The 18,865-nt window shown below is 45.1% G+C and overlaps 1 protein-coding gene across 18 annotated transcripts in view; it reads left to right on the top strand.

Annotated features, from left to right (window-relative positions):
* SVIL (supervillin) overlaps nt 1–18,865 on the top strand; it is a 153,978-nt gene that overhangs the window by 121,281 nt on the left and 13,832 nt on the right. For all 18 annotated transcript variants that reach the window (XM_072749284.1, XM_072749271.1, XM_072749273.1 and 15 more), the window contains 11 exons: nt 894–983; nt 1,074–1,160; nt 2,684–2,861; nt 5,106–5,278; nt 6,828–6,983; nt 8,311–8,447; nt 9,230–9,377; nt 9,495–9,640; nt 11,255–11,430; nt 13,932–14,076; nt 14,436–14,712. In XM_072749284.1, coding sequence (XP_072605385.1) covers nt 894–983; nt 1,074–1,160; nt 2,684–2,861; nt 5,106–5,278; nt 6,828–6,983; nt 8,311–8,447; nt 9,230–9,377; nt 9,495–9,640; nt 11,255–11,430; nt 13,932–14,076; nt 14,436–14,712 — 1,713 coding nt within the window. The remainder of the gene's footprint in view (nt 1–893; nt 984–1,073; nt 1,161–2,683; nt 2,862–5,105; nt 5,279–6,827; nt 6,984–8,310; nt 8,448–9,229; nt 9,378–9,494; nt 9,641–11,254; nt 11,431–13,931; nt 14,077–14,435; nt 14,713–18,865) is intronic.

The following is an 18,865-nucleotide window of genomic DNA, read 5'->3' on the forward strand; positions in this document are numbered from 1 at the left end:
ATCTATTTCACATTTATTACAAATGAATACAAAGAACAGTAACGTCTCATTTTGTTCTTTGTAAACGCACTAATTACTTTCCTTTGCAAGCCCTTCTACTTAGGTGAGGGGAAAAGTACTCATCTTTATCTTTATTAAGGTTTCTTGTACCAACCAGATACCCTCTCTGTGCTGGGATCCTTTTCTTTCATATGTCCTTAGAAGATTCCCCACTCTGCTTCTTCATCGATACATGTGAAAGCATGTTGCCAATTCCCAGCCACACCTAAGATGATACTGACCCTTCAGCAATCATAAATCACTTTAAATATATCCACTTCTGTGTCTTTTTTTCTAAGATTAGCCCTCCTTGAGTTATTGCTCAATAAAATCACACTCAGAGTGGTGCCCCCAAAGGCCAGGCTGCCCCAACTTCATCTCAGCCTGCTGAGAAGTCCAGTGCCAGGTGTCACCTGCCAGCTAGTGTGACATGATCCATTCTCCTCCTCCTCCATGGGATGTGGTGCAAATATACTTTTTCTTGAACTACTTCCACCACTCTGAAGGGCTTTCAGGGCTCCCAAGTCCCATCTGCTCAAGTACATTCTGATGCTTCACATGCTCTTCTATTCCATTTACATGTTATGGGCATGTTCTCTCACCTGTCTTTATTGTTCATTTTGGAATGACAGCTTCTCCACTCCTGTAGTCCTTACAAACTATAACACTATACTTACATTTGCAATTGTCCTACATAGTCATGATATCTGCAAATGTATGTGTGCAAATGCATGCATGTGTGTAAATTCTGTAAGTTGTAAAATCTACAGTGGGACTAACGGAGATCCACCAGGGTCCTGGAAATTTCCAGAAAAGATCCTGAGATACTAAATAGCTTCTTTGATGTTTTGCAGGTTTGGCATCACCCACCGCCATAACTCCAGTAGCGTCTCCTATTTGCAGTAAAACAAGGGGCACCACACCAGTTTCTAAACCCTTGGAAGGTAAGTCATCAAGGCACTTGATACGCCAATGGGTGTGAGACCAGAAGAGTCCCCATGGCACTCTCTCATGGATGATTTCTGCCTGCCTAGATATTGAAGCCAGACCAGACATGCAGTTGGAATCGGACCTGAAGTTGGACAGGCTGGAAACCTTTCTAAGAAGGCTGAATAACAAAGGTACATGTCAGAAGCCAGAGAGAAGCTTTGGTTTTTGTGCTCGTAGCACACTGGGATTCATATTTCAATGAGTAGCTAAGGAAACCTAAAAAAATAAAAAGCAAAACCCTGCTTCTCTCTCAAAATCTCTAAATCACAATTCTGATTCCTTTTCCTCCTCAGCTAAATTGTCTTCTTTCTATTTGACTTCACTGATTCATAGTGAAAGCATTATCTTTATTATCGTTTTAAAAGGGAAGTCAGGAATGATTGGATTACCTAGGTCTGAATCACTTCATCCTGTACTCGACTGGGGACCTCCAGAAATATTAATTCCTGAGTGTCAGTCCTTGGGATGTCACCTAATCAGGACTGGGAATACAGTAATTTTGCTTTTATACTTAAAAGCAGATATTACACAAAATCGACATGATCTTGGGCCTGATGAAATTTAAATCGTATATGTCAGTTTCTAGTAAAGTAGCAGATGACCTATCATAAATGATTTCTGAATAAATGTTGAAATTCTTGTTTTAGTACAAAAGTCTATGAAGTATACAAAGTTAAAGGAATAATATTCAGAACTAGTGTCATCTCTTAATAAACATGTACAGTATTTGAGCGGTGCCTGGGTGGCTCAGTCAGTTGAGCCACCAAACCCTGATTGCGGCTCAGGTCATCGTCTCAGGGTTGTGAGATCAAGCCCCACATCGGGCTCTGTTCTGGGTGCAGAGTCTGTTTGAGGATGCTCTCCCTCTCCTTCTGCCCCTTTCCTCATTTGTGCTCTCTCTGTGTCTCTCTAAAGATAAATAAATCTTTAAAAAAAAAATGTCCAGTACTTGAAACTGAATACTAAGCACTGAGAGTCGCTACTGTTGACAATGACTTCCCAATAGGTCAGAAATCATATAGACAACCACTTTATACCAGAAACATGAAAGTTTAATGTAATAACTAAACTGACAAGGCAAGGAATTCAAACAATTCAAAGCTTATTACATAGATGTTATGGTGATCTAGCTCAGGGGGTCAGTAAACTAATCCAGCTCTCCACCTGTTTTTGTTAATGAAGTTGTTTTGGAACAGAGTCAAGCTCATTTGTTAGTGAATTGTGAAGAGTCCATTTGCACTGCAGCAGAGTTGACGGCTTGCAACACAGGCCATAGAGCTTCCCTTGCACAGCCTCAAATGTTTACTATGTGACCCTTTCCAGAAAAAGTTTTTGCCAATTCCTGATCTGGAATGAGGCTGAGCCCATTTTTTCCTGCAGTAGCAAAAGGAACAAGTTCAGAAATACTCAGTGGGCTTGCAGTGCCTCCTCTTCTACCACTTGCATGGTGCAAGCTTCAGATGGGGATGGGCAGTCCTTCCGTGAAAAGTCAAGTAAGGCCCAGGAAGCATCCACAGAACCCTGGGTGTCACTATCATGCTCTCCCCACTCCTGGAACAGAGCGGGGAAGTAATTTTGAAGCTATTGTGAAGCATATTTGGGGTAGTGTTTTGACACAGATCTAATGTCGTGTATTTGCTCCGTCTGTTTGTAGTTGGTGGGATGCAGGAGACTGTACTCACTGTCACCGGTAAATCTGTTAAAGAGGTGATGAAGTTGGATGATGACGAGACCTTTGCCAGATTTTACCGCAGCATGGATTATACTGTGCCACGAAGCCCTGTGGAGCTAGACGAAGATTTCGATGTCATTTTCGATCCTTATGCCCCTAAGTGAGTTATTTTGGTTTCTGTCTTTCACCCACTGAGAAGGGCTGATTCCTCCATCAGCCTTCATGTAGTCCTTCCACAAGGATCTTCTCTCACCACCACCTCTTTCTGCCGTAGAACTTCATTATGGTGTCATGATTATTCTCTAGAGCCAGACAGTGTGATGCTGTGGGGTAGATAAAACACTCGCGCTCCAGAACAGATGTGCAAACATCCACGGATGTTTGTCCTGGCCCATAAAAGTAATGCCACTGAATTTTTTCACATAATTGAATATCATTTTGCAGATTTTTAGATGAACATAAGTTTAGCCAGAGGTCTCTGTACTGTCTTTCATTTGTCATATTGAACTCTTACTCATAACTTTGAAAAATATTTGGATCACATGGGCTCAGACTCATACAACTAGCTAGACGATCAATAAAGCAAATAAAGCATATTGCTTAACTTGCAATAATTTATGAAATTAATAGATCTGAGAGTCTTCTCAGTGATGACCAAGGGCCTCTCTTCACAGAGGATCATGACTGAGCCATCTAAGGAAAGCAGTCATGGTTTTAGGATTCTTTCAGTTGCAGGGGCCAGAAAAAAATCTAAGTCAAACTGACTTGTGCAAAAGAAAGTTGTGGACGGATTTATAGGTTCACTCCCTGAGCAGTGCAGGTGTGAACTAGGTTCCAGAGGCTCCTCAGAGTGATGTATTTCTCTTTCCTGTTTTCCTTTGGGCTGCTTTGCTCCAGCCAAGCCCATGTGGTGGAAGCTGGCCATCCCAGCTGTGGATTTGTCGGCTCCCTACTTGGCCACTCCAGCACAGGCAGCTTCTCTTCTCAGCAGTGTCTTCCAGCACAAGTTCCAGGCTTGATTTTCTACAGTCTGAGTCCAGCCCAAAGGCAATCATTTGTAGCCAGAAGGATAGAAGATGACGATTGGCCAGAGTTGGTCCCAGGATGCCCTTCAGAGCCAGAGCCCATGTCAAGGTTTCCTTAGCAGAAGCCAGGAAGAGTAGACACTGGGCAGGCTAAGCCCATAGCTACCTACCACATTTGTCTATTCCCCACAAATTTATTCCGAGTGACCATCTCTCCAAGAAGACCATGTGGTCATCATGCTTTTTTCTGTAAGCTGCTCCAAATAAATTTCTTGCTTTTTTTTTTTCAGTTTTTCTCAATTTTTTATCTTAAAACATGAACAGTTTGTCATTTCCCACCTTTAAATGATATTTAGCATATTTGCATACACAGTTATTTAACTATTTCTCATCTCCAAATGTCATTGCTTGAATCATTATGTATTTAAGCATATCACTGTTTATATGCACCCTCTCACACAGAGGACAGTCTGATATATAATAGCACAGAAGCTGTGCAGTTGGAAATTGAGAGTAGCAGTGGAGTCTGTCAGGAAACCCTGTGACTGGATCACCCACCTCCCCATGTCTGGTCTGCCCCAGAGAGTTGTGTGAGTGTATGGCAGTCATAGCTGGCCTCTTGGACCTGTTTAATTTCCATATATTCTTCAAAGCCATGGTTACTTTTCAGAAAAGCACAAAGGGTTAAGAGGGGGCTTGCTGTGAGGGAGTTTGTAAGGAAACTGAAAAAATGTTGTGTAAAAAAGTGTAGGGGCACCTGGTTGGCTCAGTCCAGGAAGCATCTGCCTTCAGCTCAGGTCATGATCTCAGGGTCCTGGGATGAAGCCCTGAGTCAGGCTTCCTGCTCAATGGGGAATCTGCTTCTCCCTCTCTAACCCTCCCCCTGTTCATGCTCTCTCTCTCTCTCTCTCTCACTTTCTCAAATAAATAAATAAGTAAATAAATGAATGAATGAATGAAAGTTTGGTCTAGAGGAAAAAGAAATCAAGAAGCAACAACTGGCTGTAAATTCTTGTAGGGCTCTCCAGGGACAGAAGAAGTAGACATATATAATATTCCAACAGGAAAAGTAGGAAAAGTCCATGGGTGTGGAAGAACTACTTGCCTTTCAGAGCTATCTCATAGTGGAAGGAGCTGCCAGAGGAGCCTCCAGGCAGAGACCACACAGTGTGGCATCAGAGGAGCCTCTGGGATCTCGGACTAAAGGGGGCTGAATCCCCCAGCTCCGAGATTCAAGTGTCTCCCTGTCAGGGAATGGCGGGCAGGAGGAGGGGTTGTTAAGACTTGCAACAAAATCAGGAAATAAAATCAGAGACCCCCAAAGAGACCAGGCATGGCTGATATACAGACCGAGGCCTCAGCTCCGCTCTGTTCTGCAGGTTGACCTCCTCTGTGGCCGAGCACAAGCGCGCAGTTAGGCCCAAGCGCCGGGTTCAGGCTTCCAGAAACCCCTTGAAAATGCTGGCAGCCAGAGAAGATCTCCTTCAGGAGTACACGGAGCAGAGACTAAACGTTGCCTTCATGGAGTCAAAGCGGATGAAAGTAGAAAAGAGTAAGTATGTGGAACCGCCACCCCACCTCTGTGCCTGCCAACTGGTGGTGAGGCGATTTTAATCTTGCTCTACCTTGCTAACACCAATCAAGTGCTCAGAAAACACTCATCAAATAAAAATGAGTACATTTGCACACACACGTGCACACTTGCCTAGAATGGAAAAGCTTTTCACAGAGATTCTTAATAGTGTTGGAGCATCTCTTGGTTAATTTAAATTATCCTGTTTTGCTGAGTTTTCTTTTAAGAGACTGGAGGAGAAGGTGTCCCTGGGCTTTGTAATTCAGCCCATATTCAGCTCTGTGGAGCCCAAACACAGTAATTCCCCACTTTTGTTCGAGAGCAAGTCATTTGATCTCTCATGAGAAAATGTCCCAAATTACTGCTTTTCCTAATCCTAGATTTTCATGTTATTAATTCATGCCTAAACCAATGCTTACCAAATTGCTTTTGACAAGAGCCTCGGAACTGGGGATATGGATTGGGTAGCACAGGGGCCTTGGAGTAGAGTGGTAAATAGGAGCAAGGAGGTAGCTCTAGGCTGTGTGTCCCACTTCAGGCTGAGTTGCTCTGCTCTCCTCAGCCTGATAAGGTGGGGTCCCTCATTCTGAAACAGTGGTTTTCTTGGTGGAGCTAATGGTACACACCATCTTGCTATTTGAATATTCTTGCTGTAATTTGTATTTTCCTCTAGCACTCATAAACCTATGTGCTTAGAGTTTTCTTAGAAATATGTGTTTATATGAAGTGGTTGAGTCTTTTCATTGTAACCGATTGACTAAGGAAAGATATTTCAAAACCACTATGCCATACAAATTGTCAAGCAGCGTAAGACCCTAATCCCAGCAAAATAATTCTCTGAATTTCTCTCTAGCACAGACATTTTTTAAAGCAATCAGTGAAGAAGTAAAGGCTTATTAGCACTTTTACCTCCTCTACCTCCACTTTTGGGGTTTTGGGGGTGGCTCTGTGATGATTGACAAGTACACACTTGTTGGTGTACATGGAAAACCCAGCATCTTGTTATGACTGTGTTAATTCTGAGAGCGGAAGACCTCAAGAGATTACCTAGTTGATCACTTTGCCTCCAGGAAAAAGATTAGGATTAACCCATCCCTACAAGAGTACCTGCTTTTTGATGTATAGAGACTTTTGTTGAAAGACATTTCATGGTTTTCCTCGGGAGAGTGCTTGCATTAACATCTAAACATTGTTAGGAATTATATCAGCTTTCAGTGGAGTTGCAACATGTGTCCAGCTCCTGATGTCATACTAAAATAGCTGATCCACATTGTTCCTCAATTCTTGTCTCCCTGCAAGGTGAGGTGTGCCATGTGTCCACATGCAGTTGATACTTTCCGTAGAGTTAAATCCTGAGTACAGTGGTTCAACGTTGAACTTGCATCTATAACTGCACCAGGGGATGTTCTCTCCCCCAGATTAACTTTCAAAGAAAAAGTTGATTATGAACCTCTAACTGTAAACATTGTCATTTCACCTGCCCATCTTGCTCTCCCTCCCCATTTTTTCCTTATTCAAACCCTCCCAGTGTCCTCCAACTCCAACTTCTCAGAAGTCACTCTGGCAGGCTTAGCCAGTAAAGAAAACTTCAGCAACATCAGCCTGCGGAGCGTCAACCTGACCGAACAGAATTCCAACAATAGCGCGGTACCCTACAAGAAGCTGATGTTGTTACAGATTAAAGGTACCTAAGAGCCTTGGAGAGGAATCACACATTGACCAAGAGTTTTTAGTCTGGTAACAGCAGGAGTCCTGAGTAAGGGGGCGAGAATGCATGCTCTTTGAGAACTTACTGTGTACCAGGTGCTGTGCTACCTCCTGTCATGTGAGCTTCACAAAATCCTGTGAAGCAGGAGATAGTCTACCCACTGAGGCTTGAAGAGGGTAGTGACGTGCCTGAGGTCACAGCAGCCGTTGAGTGGCAGAGGTCAGTTTGCACCCAGGTCCCCCATTCCAGAAGCTCACCTTCTACTGCCGCCTCCCCTTACCCAGGGGGAGGCCCACCACCATGTTATCATGCAGTCCCAGTTGTCCCTAAGTCTGTACGTGGGACACGTGCACTCACTCTCTGCACTCACTTCTCTGCACTCACTTCTCTGCACTCACTTCTCCTCGCTGAGGTAAGCAAGCTCAGTGTGCACCAGAGGCAGAGATGCCAGTTCTTAGAGAAGGAATCCAGGGAAAGCAGAGGCCAATGAAGCTGATCTAAATTCCGCTCCAGCACCTGTTCTGTCAATAGCAAGGGAGACAACAGAGAGGCCTTGGGTTATGAGGAGAAACTTAGCTGCCTCCCAGCAGCAATTCTAGAGAAATCACCACAGGGAAGATGGATGGAATATCCATCATGGAGGGTGTTACTATGTTTCTGCATGACCCTGGCCTTTTTAGTGCACTTGGAGGACTAGTGACAAGTGCAAATAACCAACCTCCATTCCCAAGTTCTGACCAGAGGCGACAAGCTCAGCATGACTGTGGAAAGGCCTTAAATCAAGTCATTTAGGAGAAGGTGTGGGAAGCAGCCCAAAGCAGTGCTTCCCTCCAAGCTGATTCCCTCTAAGACTGCCCTGGGTTTGGTGTGAAAACCCCTAGGAAGAGGACATTGTGGGAGGACAGGCCCTCACCTGTGGAGTGGCTGGCGGGGGCTGTGAAATGTAGGATGTGGGCCAAGTGCAGAGAAGGGACCAGGAGATGAGTTAAAAGGAGGAAAGGAGCACATTTGCTAACTTTCCTAGAGGCGGGAACTTAAGTAATCCACACACACGCTGTAAAAGGCCACCGGTGGTGATCCTAAGACACATGGTGACATTTAGGAAAGTGCTAACAAGAGAGAATAATCCAGAAGGCCATCACTAGAAATCCCCTTCTACCCTCTGCATCATGGAACTGGGATTGGTAGACGAGAATCTTTAGCATTGCAAGAGTCTGTAGCAGGGGTGCTTCCTGGTCCTTCCTGTGGCTTGGAGAGTTCTCCTCTCTGGGAAGGTGGTGACTCTTGGCCTCCTGCCTTACAGGAAGAAGACATGTGCAGACAAGATTGGTCGAACCTCGAGCTTCGTCCCTCAACAGTGGGGACTGCTTCCTCCTGCTCTCCCCTCACTACTGCTTCGTGTGGGTAGGAGAGTTTGCAAATGTCATAGAAAAGGCAAAGGTTGGTATCTGAAGAATTAAAATTGTTCAGTTTAGCATCTCCTTTATACACTGATAGAATGTCTACCAGTTGCTAGATCTGTACAAGGCTTCTCAAATGCCTGATGTTTCATTCAAGTGAGAAGGGAGAGGCAGTATTTCTTTTGTCAAATGTCTCTCAAACAAGCCTTTGTTAGGTGCTTGAGTGGGATGTTTTAGAAGGATTATAACCTATCTCACCAGTTTTTAAGTTCTATTCTCTTGTGTGAAAAAGGAACTGGCACATCACTTTAAAAAATGCTGCTACAGGGGCAGCCCAGGTGGCTCAGTGGTTTAGGGCCGCCTTCAGCCCAGGGCCTGATCCGGGAGACCCGGGATCGAGTCCCGCATCGGGCTCCTTGCCAGGAGCCTGTTTCTCCCTCTGCCTGTGTCTTTGCCTCTCTCTCTCTCTCTCTCTCTCTCTAATAAATAAATAAATAAATAAAATCTTTTAAAAAAACTGCTACAGACTTATTGATGGAGAATCTCATGGGAAAAGCCCAGCAAATGGGTATTTAAAAAAAAAACTTCATGAGTGATCTACTGAATTTGAAAATAACTGTTGCTCTAGAGAAATGTACCTCTGGTCCTTTTGTTCCATTCTCTCAACCTTGCTGAAAATACCCAGTAACCGGTTGCCTGCAGCCCCTGCAGCCTCACATGGTCTTCCTGGCATACACGCCATATCTTCTGATTTCAGTACATGCCACACCACCTCACCACAGGCTTGTCTACCCAGGTAATTGTGCTCCTCCTTTTTTCCAGGCCTCGGAACTTGCAAGTTTAATTCAGACAAAGAGGGAACTTGGTTGTAGAGCTACTTATGTCCAAACTATCGAAGAAGGAATTAATACACACACTCATGCGGCCAAAGACTTCTGGAAGCTTCTGGGTGGCCAAACCAGTTACCAGTGTAAGAGTTTACTGTATTTCAGAGAATCATGAGACTTTTCTTAGCTCCTACCTCATTCTTCTAAACCAGCCACTTTTCAGTGTAAAATGTCATACTGTGTTGTTCTCATTTCCAAAGCTGCCGGAGACCCAAAAGAAGATGAACTTTATGAAACAGCCATAATTGAAACAAACTGCATTTACCGTCTGATGGATGACAAACTGGTCCCTGAGGACGACTACTGGGGAAAGATTCCCAAGTGCTCCCTTCTGCAGTCAAAAGAGGTACAGTGTGTGGGTGCCACCCTCCCCAGGAAAGCACTTTGCACAGGGCCTGATAAAATAGATCGGAAGTGCTGGAGAAACACTGGTTAGTGGTTGGTTGTGCCTGTTGTTGAACAGTGACATATTTTTAAAGGATATTAACTTGTGATTTCAAACCATCACTCCATCTTAAATACGAATATAGACTTCAGAATACTGTTCAGAGGAGGCATGGGTCATTGAAGGCTTTTCTATCTTAGGCAAAATGTAAATTTTTATTTTCTTTCGTTTTTCTTTTTCTTTTTGTATCTGTATGAGGTGATGGATGTCAACTAAATTGTGGTAATCATTTTGCGATACATGTAAATCAAGTCATTATGCCTTAAACTTATTCAGTACTAGGTGTCAATCATATCTCAAAATAACCAGGGAATAAAATGTAAATACTCCTTAGCCCTATCTCTTGATTTTTCATAAACATTAAATAAAATTTTTTTCAGTCCTTAAGCTTCAGGAAAAATAGAGGTATATATTTTTTTACATATAAAATCTGGGTTTGCCAGGTAATATACTAGCTTTTTCCTCCCCATGGGTAAATATTTACTAAGACATACATTGGGCATCCCCAGTGGCTCAGCAGTTTAGCGCCACCTTCAGCCCAGGGTATGATCCTGGAGACCTGGGATCGAGTCCCACGTCGGGCTCCCTGCATGGAGCCTGCTTCTCCCTCTGCCTGTGTCTCTGCCTCTCTCTCTCTCTCTCTCTCTCTCTCTCTCTCTCTATGTCTCTCATGAATAAGTAAATGAAATCTTTTAAAAAAAATACATACATTGTCATTACCATTCTGTATTGTGAAAGTTAAAAAAAAAGACACAAAGAACCTTAAATTTCATTGGATGGAAGAATATTAGAAAGAATGTAATCCAAAGCTAGATGGATTGTATGATACGCGTGGGCATTTAAATGGAAAACAAAATCATAGAAAAGAAATAATTAGTAATTTTAAACAGAAGGTGCAATTGAGCCTAGTTAGGAGTTGAATAGGATTTGGATTGCTGGACATGAAGGAAGAAATTATTCTAGGAAGAAAGAATAAGCCATAGGCATGGAAATAAGAAATAGCATTACATTCACATATTCATTCGGCACTTAGTAAAGTCCTATAAATATAAGTATGGTATGGTCTCTGCTTTGGAGGGTCCTGAAACTGTATAGAGGGGAGACCACTTCACTGGTCCTCGGTGCCTGGCCTTTAAGACGTGGCCTCTATATGTGGAGGGAGGGAAGGAGGGAGGGGGAAAGGAAGGAAAGGAAGGAAGGAAGGAAGGAAGGAAGGAAGGAAGGAAGGAAGGAAGGAGAGAGACAAGGAAGAAGGAAAGAAAGATAGGAAGACACAGTTAAATAACTCTTTTGTGAATTAGAAGTGCTGCGGAGTTTGAAAGTGTAGGACAAGACAGAAATCACACCCACATGGCAGAGGTAGCATGGCAGAGTGGCACCCACTGGTCACACCCTGCGGTCCTTTCGTGTTTGTATAGATTGCTGCATTACAGTTTGACTCACTGTCAGTACAGACCCTGATTCAACCCAAGCATGACTTTGAAGTTAACCTGTTCTTCTCTGTGATCTTCCCAGGTACTGGTGTTTGATTTTGGTAGTGAAGTGTACGTGTGGCATGGAAAAGAAGTCACATTAGCGCAACGGAAAATAGCATTTCAACTGGCAAAGCACTTATGGAACGGAACCTTTGACTACGAGAACTGTGACATCAACCCATTGGATCCTGGAGAATGCAATCCGCTTATTCCCAGGTATTCCGTCACCTACCAATGGTATGGAAGAGTGAGCAGATGCTGTCAGTGGGCCTGAGTTCCCACCACGCTCACCTACTGTCACTCTGTGGGGTTTCCTTTTCATAAGTGATTGCAGGCAGTGCCCTGAATATTCTCAGAAAGAACATGTCTTTAGCTTTTGCCTAACTGATGCGGAAATATAGTTGCTGTAGTCTTCTGGACCCTGTGTCCAATCTCATTTCATGAGGTGCACAAATTATTCCCACCTGCGGCTTTCCAGGTGCTGTCCTGGCAGATGAGTAGCAATTGCTGAAGCAGATTACATGCTGATCTGAAAAGCTTCCCAGGACCTGGAATTCCGCCATTGATCTGAAGGTGCAAAAGCAACACATCTCCTTGTAATTTCATACCTTCTTAGTGTAGCTCTTGAATTCCAGGACTTACCATTTATTCGGCAGTAGAAGATGTCTCTGCCTTTTGAGGGACAGGTTGTGAGAGAGAGGATACTGTACTGAAATAATGATTGTAATTTTAATGTTTCCTACAGTGCACTGGACTTTTTTTATTTTGGCAAATCAGAATATGCACAAACTCTAAGAAATATGATCACAAGGAAAGTAATTCTTACATTGTTGTTGTTTTTCTTAACTACCAGGGGAAAAAAGTGCTATTATGTGTGTCATACAATAGATTAGACATGGATGTGCCACCAAATGGCACAGAACATTGAGTATCATGCAACCGGGCTTTAACGTTTTACAAATTTCAACTTTCTTATCTAGTTTTGTTTTAAAATCAAATTATTGATTTTATTATTATGAAAACCATCAGAAGTTATGTCAATGTGGGGAAACATTTTAAAGAATTGGGACATCTAAGATAAAATTGGTCCTGTAGCATTAGTGTTTTAAGGAATGAAGTTAAGGCTGAAAAGAGCATTTTATCTGATGTAATAAAAGAAAAACTAGTGCCAAAGCATAAAATCCGTATGATGGATAACATATGTAGCAGTGACGTAATCACAAATCTGGGAGTAAATGAACGAGCCCCCAACCCACTGCTGCTCCACATCCCAGATCGCAGTCACCTGAGGAGCTTTAAAAAAATGCACGTGCCAGGCCGGGCCCCTGCGCCAGCCCGAGTGGTGTGTTCTCAGTTCGCGTGGGGTGGGGCCCTTGCGTCATTATGTCTTAAGAGTTTGTTAGGGGTTCCAGGTGCAGCCAAGATGAAGCACCCTGCCCTTCCTTCCACGTGCGGAGGCTGGAACTCTGGGGTCTCCAGCCCCGCTCCCGCTCTTAGCTTCACCCTCACGCTTGCTTGCCTCCCAGCATACAAGATCAGTGTAGAAAGCGGAGCCCAAGCGCTCTTGCTATAGGCCTCCGAGCGCGGGCGTCTGCAGAGTAGACTTCATAATAAAGAACCAGCCATGCAGACATTTGCTGTGAAAGAGCAGAGCCTGGCCGGGGAGTCCTGAATTCCCCGCGGCTGCTGAGAGGCGGCTCCCACAGCCCTACACGCGTGCCAGGCGGAAGTGTGTGTATTCGTGCTCCACCCCGCCAGTCTCCCTGGCAACAGGCAGCCTCTTTGCGGCGCCGTGGCCGTGACGTCAGGACCAGAGGCGTGACGAAACAGGAAGTGGTCGTGACGAACAGGAAGTGGTGGAGCGGAGGTCGCCGCCGGCCCGGAAGTACTGCCCGTCAGTGTCGTGGTGGGGGGCAGGCCTTCGGCTCTCCGCCCCCAGCGGAGGATCGGTTTGGAGGGGTGAGCGGTACCCGCATGAGCCCTCTGCAGCAGCCACTGTTTCCTCCCCTCGGCCTTTTCCGGAATTACCTGTGGGCCAAGCGGTTCTGAGTTCTGAGATCCTGAGGCGGGGCCAGGCCTCCAGGTCGGGCCATGCTGCTGCCTTTCCCGTGTCATCGTGCTGCCCCCGCCTGCCGTCGTGTCTGGCGGCCTAGAAATGCACATGCAGAAACTCTTTATGATCAGTGGAAGTATATGCCCATTTTAGTGACAGAGGTCTTCACCTGTGCCTGGACCCGGAGGGCTCCGCCGGAACAGCTAACCGGGAATTCGGGGTGAGCTCTGCCTGGTTCCCATCTGCCCATCATGGGACATCGGCGCGGTGCACGCCCGCAGGGGGCTGAGCACGTGAGTGAAGCCGGCGAGGGAGATGTGCGAGGAAGGCCCTGCCCTCGCCCAGCTTCCGATCCCGTGCACCGCGCCCAGCCAATCCCAAATGCAAGAGTTTGCCAGAATTAAAGCAAAGTCCAGTCCTAACGGGATTCACATTGCCTCGGGCACATCAGCTCCATGCATACACGGCCTTGGAGGGCTTCAGGCTGAAATACTAAAATGTCACTTACCTGATAAAAGGAACCATTCATTTTCTGTACCACTAATGTCTTCTGGGTTGTTTTCTGTAGCCGCGTGGGTCTGTTTTCCATTCCTTTCCTTTGTTTTCACGTGGCTTACTCTCGGTTCTTTCCCCATCTGCTCCCTCCACCCACCCACCCTTGCAGAAAAGGACAAGGGCGACCGGATTGGGCAATTTTCGGGAGACTTACAGAACACAATGAGACGATTTTGTTCAAAGAGAAATTTCTGGATTGGACGGAACTGAAGAGGCCTAATGAGAAGAGTGCCGGCGAACTCACCCAGCAAAAGGTACTTTTGGTAATCAAGTCTTAAATGTCAGGCCTTGGTTTAGGTCCCAACAAAATAGGCCTTGAAACTAAAAGCCTTCCCAGTGTTTACTGGGAGTCCAGCACATGGGTTCCAATCGCGTTCTACCTCCTGGATGAAAAGTGGCTCTGCCTGTGTCGTGGGTTTATAGGTGTCCGATTCACTGTAGTGGGCTGGGTGTTCAGGGCCCATAGTCTTTCCCCAGAACATGGTTAAATGCTGAGACAGAACTGAAAATCCTGACTTTTACGCTGTCCCATTAACAGTGAAACCCCAGCAAGTGTGACAAGAAATGGCTGTAGAAATGGGCCACGCTGAACCATTTTTACATTACCTTGTAGGAGGATCCCAGGGCAGAAGCCAAGGCATATGACGTGACACGGATGGTGCCAGCACCCCAGGCCACAACCGGCACTGTGCTGGATGGGGTGAATGTTGGTCGTGGCTACGGCTTGGTGGATGGGGATGACAGGAGGCAGTTTGAGATCGCCAGTGTGTCTGTGGATGTGTGGCACATCCTAGAATTTGACTACAGCAGGCTCCCCAAACAGAGCATCGGGCAGTTCCACGAGGGAGATGCCTATGTGGTCAAGTGGAAGTACATGGTGAGCACCGCAGGTTAGTGAGCACTTACCGTTTTCTTCCGACCAAGAGGGCGTAACCCCAGCTCTGGGGCTGGGAATCTAGTACTTCTTAGGACCCATTCCCTGTGCGCCAATCTGATCTTTCGCTTTGAGAACCACTTAGAAAATGTTAAGGATAGATCCTGACAGCCTAGCATTGCTAACAAAGGTCATGTTCCCTTATAGAAATGAAACGTGCACAGTAAGGTTTCTCTGCTCCCCCCACTCTCTCTCCTGCCCCATTCCCAGAGGTTTTCTAGGAAAGTGATGATTTGCCTCCAAATGATATTTACCATGTGGCTGTCTGCTGCTTAAAGTCTTAAGTAAAGCATATCTGCTTGACTTCAAACTGAAACCAAATGGTGTAGTAGTAACGCACAAAAGATTTATTAAAAATAAAAGAAGCTATTTCCTCTGAGGCTGGGAACACTAACACACTTTGTGGATTTGATTGAATAAATATATAATCAAACTGCTCATGGCTCCTGTCAGTGAAACACTCAAGCGAAACACTCAGTTGTGTGCTGTGCACTAGAGGCAGGGAGGGAGGAAAGCCAGTGAACTTTGGAGAGAGAATCCTTTTTCCTTGCCAAGAAGTAGCCAGTTCTCTGCAGTGTCCCTCAGCCCCACCACTTAGGACAGAGTTTGTCACAACTTTGTGATTTGTCAGCTCCTGAGAATCTCTTTGCGGTGGCTGCTCTGGGGCCACAGGGTGGAGGCTGTCATGTGCTGATCAGACGCCCACAGATGTAAAAACATTTGCTTTCTTGCCTAATTGACCTAAAGTCTGTTAATCAGCTGGCAGCATTTACTGAGCACCTATTCTGTCTCTGTGTGTAAGATGCTTATGTTAGGGAGTGAGTAAATACATCAGACCCTGCCTGCAAGAAGCATTTAGTGTAAATGACAATAAGGCAAGTGTGGGGAGAAGCAACCGTGTCATGCCATGGGAGGAGAGCCGGATTCCCTGAGGTTGGCTCTGCTGGCAGTGGGGGAGCCCAGCAAACTGTTCCCTAGGCAGCTGGTAGATGGGCTTTGCCCAGAAGGACAGAAGGCTGTGCCCAGAGCTGTCGGTCCACTAAGCCCACGAGGCACAGCATTGGCAGCTTTGCGGCTCACGCTAGTTGAGTGCTTCCCTGTGGGTCCATGGGATGTACTCAGTCATTATGCTGATTTCTCGGTGAGGAACAGGACACATGATTAAGTCACCTGCCTGAAGTTGCAGAGCTAGTAGTGGATCAGGATACTGCAAGCCCCTTTCCCATTCATATGGCCAGGGTCATATGAATGGGAATGCTGGGGTCGGCATCTTCTCTCAGGCCCTACACAGCAGCTATGCAAGGTGGGTAAAGTGAGTTAGCCTATCTGGGCCTCAGTTTTCTCACCTAGAAAACACATGATATGCAGCCCACAGACTCTTATAATCTGGTATGGATCAGGTTTAGCACAGGGCCTGACATGTGCTCACAAGGTACAGGAAATAATTATCACGGATGTCCTGAGCAAAAGCAAAATTACTGTATTTAACTTGAAGATGTGATAGCATGAATCTACCCAAAGTAATAACAAGTCACTCTCATGAGAAATTCAGTCATTTCCTTACCTGTTAGTTATAAGAAGTAAGAAAAAAAAAGTAAATTAATAAATAGAACAATATTGAAATGAAATAAATCTAAGATTTCTGAGGCCTTCATAGACTGTTCTCTCGGAGGCCTCTAGGAAATAATGATTTGGCATAAATACTTCTTGTATTTCTTCCCAGTAAACACAATGTACATCTCACAGCCAGATCCAGCAGCATCTTTACGAGCTAAGTTACAATTCTGAAGAAGTCCAGCTGCAGAGCATTAAGTTAGAGCAGGGAGCTCTCAGATTCCAGATGGTCCCCCTGGGGGCAGAGAAGCACAGCCCAATGGCATTAACAGGGCCCCTGCGGTGACCGCGGTCCAGCTCCTTTACACTCATACCCCACAAGGGCCGTCCTTGCAAATGGGACTGAACCTGGAGCTCAGGAAGCTCTTCTGGGACCAGGTCTGCAGAAACCAGCGGCTGTAGAGACAGTCCCGTCGTCATCCTTCTGGCGGACCCCCACCAGCCCGCACAGGCACACAGAAAAACTCCTTAGGAAGTGAACCATGAGCTCCAGGGAAGGGAGACCCGAGACCTCGTGGGGTGGGTTGGATCCTGCCCCAGTAACCGTGTCCAGGGCAGCAGGGTATGCGCATGCCCTCGCTAGTAAGGACAAGGTGTGCAAGGGACCCAGTGACACCAGGCCAGGCAGCTCCAGAGCATGATACAGGTCTCATTGCCATGAGCAGGCAGGCAGTAAATGGGATTCAGCTGTAAGACCACTTGACCGTGAGCAGTTCCTCATACCGCAGTCTTTTGTTACTCCTAAACACAACTACTGGTCACAGACATACTCTGGAAAGTATTTTGAGGTACGATGGATCAGCACTTTAAATTAGCCATCTGATCAAGGCTATAAAGGTTACAGTCTGTAATTTCTTACCAATGAAAGCTTAATCTTTATTTTGCTAAAATTAAAAATTAATGAACTAAGAAAAAGTTGTGTGTAGGATTCAACTTGGGTATACTGAAGAAAATTACAAGGAAAAATACTGAAAACTATTAAGAAATATTTTAAGAAAATAATTCTATTTTATTTTTTAAAAGATTTATTTATTCATGAGAGACAGAGAGAGAGAGAGAGAGGCAGATACATGGGCAGAGAGAGAAGCAGGCTTCATGCAGGCAGCCCAATGCAGGACTCAATCCTGGGATTCAGGATCACGTCCTGAACCAAAGGTAGACGCTCAACCACTGAGCCACCCAAGTGCCCCAAAATAATTCTGTTTTAGATACAGATACTGAAGTCCACATTAGGATGTTAGGTGATAAAACACTGTTTATTATTGAAATTTGGATATATTTAGTGTATCTAAGTGCTGACAAATTCCAAGATACGTATCAACTTCTGTGACCTATTTTAAGCATCTCTTTCCCCAGCTGACATACTGATTTTCACTACTGTGAAGAATGGGATTTGCTAATCGAAGGCAAGGTTTAGTTCCTATCTAAATTGGCAGAAATTTCAAAAGAGTGGCTTCCAAACTAACGGTGAATATGCATAACCTATTCGTCAGTGGTTCCTCTTTCATTCTGTCCACTTCAAAATACATGTCCACAGGAGATGGCACTAAAGGTCGTACTTCGGCAAGTGCTGTAAGAGTTATTATTATCAATTATGAAAACTGTTCATGGAGTGCTTTGCTAAAGGGCAAAAAAGTAAAATAAATAGGGCCCTGGCCTCTTAAGAACCTAAAATAAATGAACTTTCTTCTTACCTTCAAACCTCAAGACAATTCTGATATTGTAAATGGGACTGGAGCTGAGAAAAATTGAGCTAATATAGAACCAGAGAATCTAGTTATCATCTTTAATTTTCAACAAGCATGAGAGTTATAATTGCCTATTTTCTTCCATGGTTGACCACCACTTTCTGGGACCACCCGGGCAGACATTGGAGGTAACAGCTTAGTCTTCTGATCTCATTCATTCCAGAAGGGTCTGCCTGCAGGTCCTTGTTATCTTGTCACTGGTCACCACCTCAGAGAGGCCTTCCCTCAACGGGGGATCCCATCAACATTCACCCTGCCTCTATGTTGCGTCCCCGTCTGTCTTCCTCAGAGCACTTAGGACTATCTGAAACCATCTCGCTCATCTGTTTGCTAGAATGAAAGCAGGGCAGCTGTCTGTCTTGCTTATCAGGTGTCCTGAAGAGTCCCAGGCATACTGCAAGTGCTCAGTGAGTATCTGTTGAATGAACGAGCAAGAGGAGTCTGGAATGCGGCATATATCTAGAAGCGGTGAGGCAGGGTGTGAGATATCGCCTTTTTAAAGTGACCACTTGACCAGCTAACTTTCTGTGCCAGCTCTTTGGTGAGATGCGTGTCCTATGGGCTGCTCGTGTTTACCGAGAGCCTGGGAGGTGCCAGACAGTAAGGACAACCAGCACTTCATCCTGGCTGCAGTCCTGGGGACAGATATTATTAAAATCCCAGATTAGTTTATGAAAGTGATATGTCAGCAATATATCTCTTCCATTTCTGACAGAATTTGGAAACTTCAGAGCGTTTTTTTACTAG

The sequence above is a fragment of the Vulpes vulpes genome, chromosome 2 (genome assembly GCF_048418805.1).
Source record: "Vulpes vulpes isolate BD-2025 chromosome 2, VulVul3, whole genome shotgun sequence".
In the NCBI taxonomy this organism is placed as follows: domain Eukaryota; kingdom Metazoa; phylum Chordata; class Mammalia; order Carnivora; family Canidae; genus Vulpes; species Vulpes vulpes.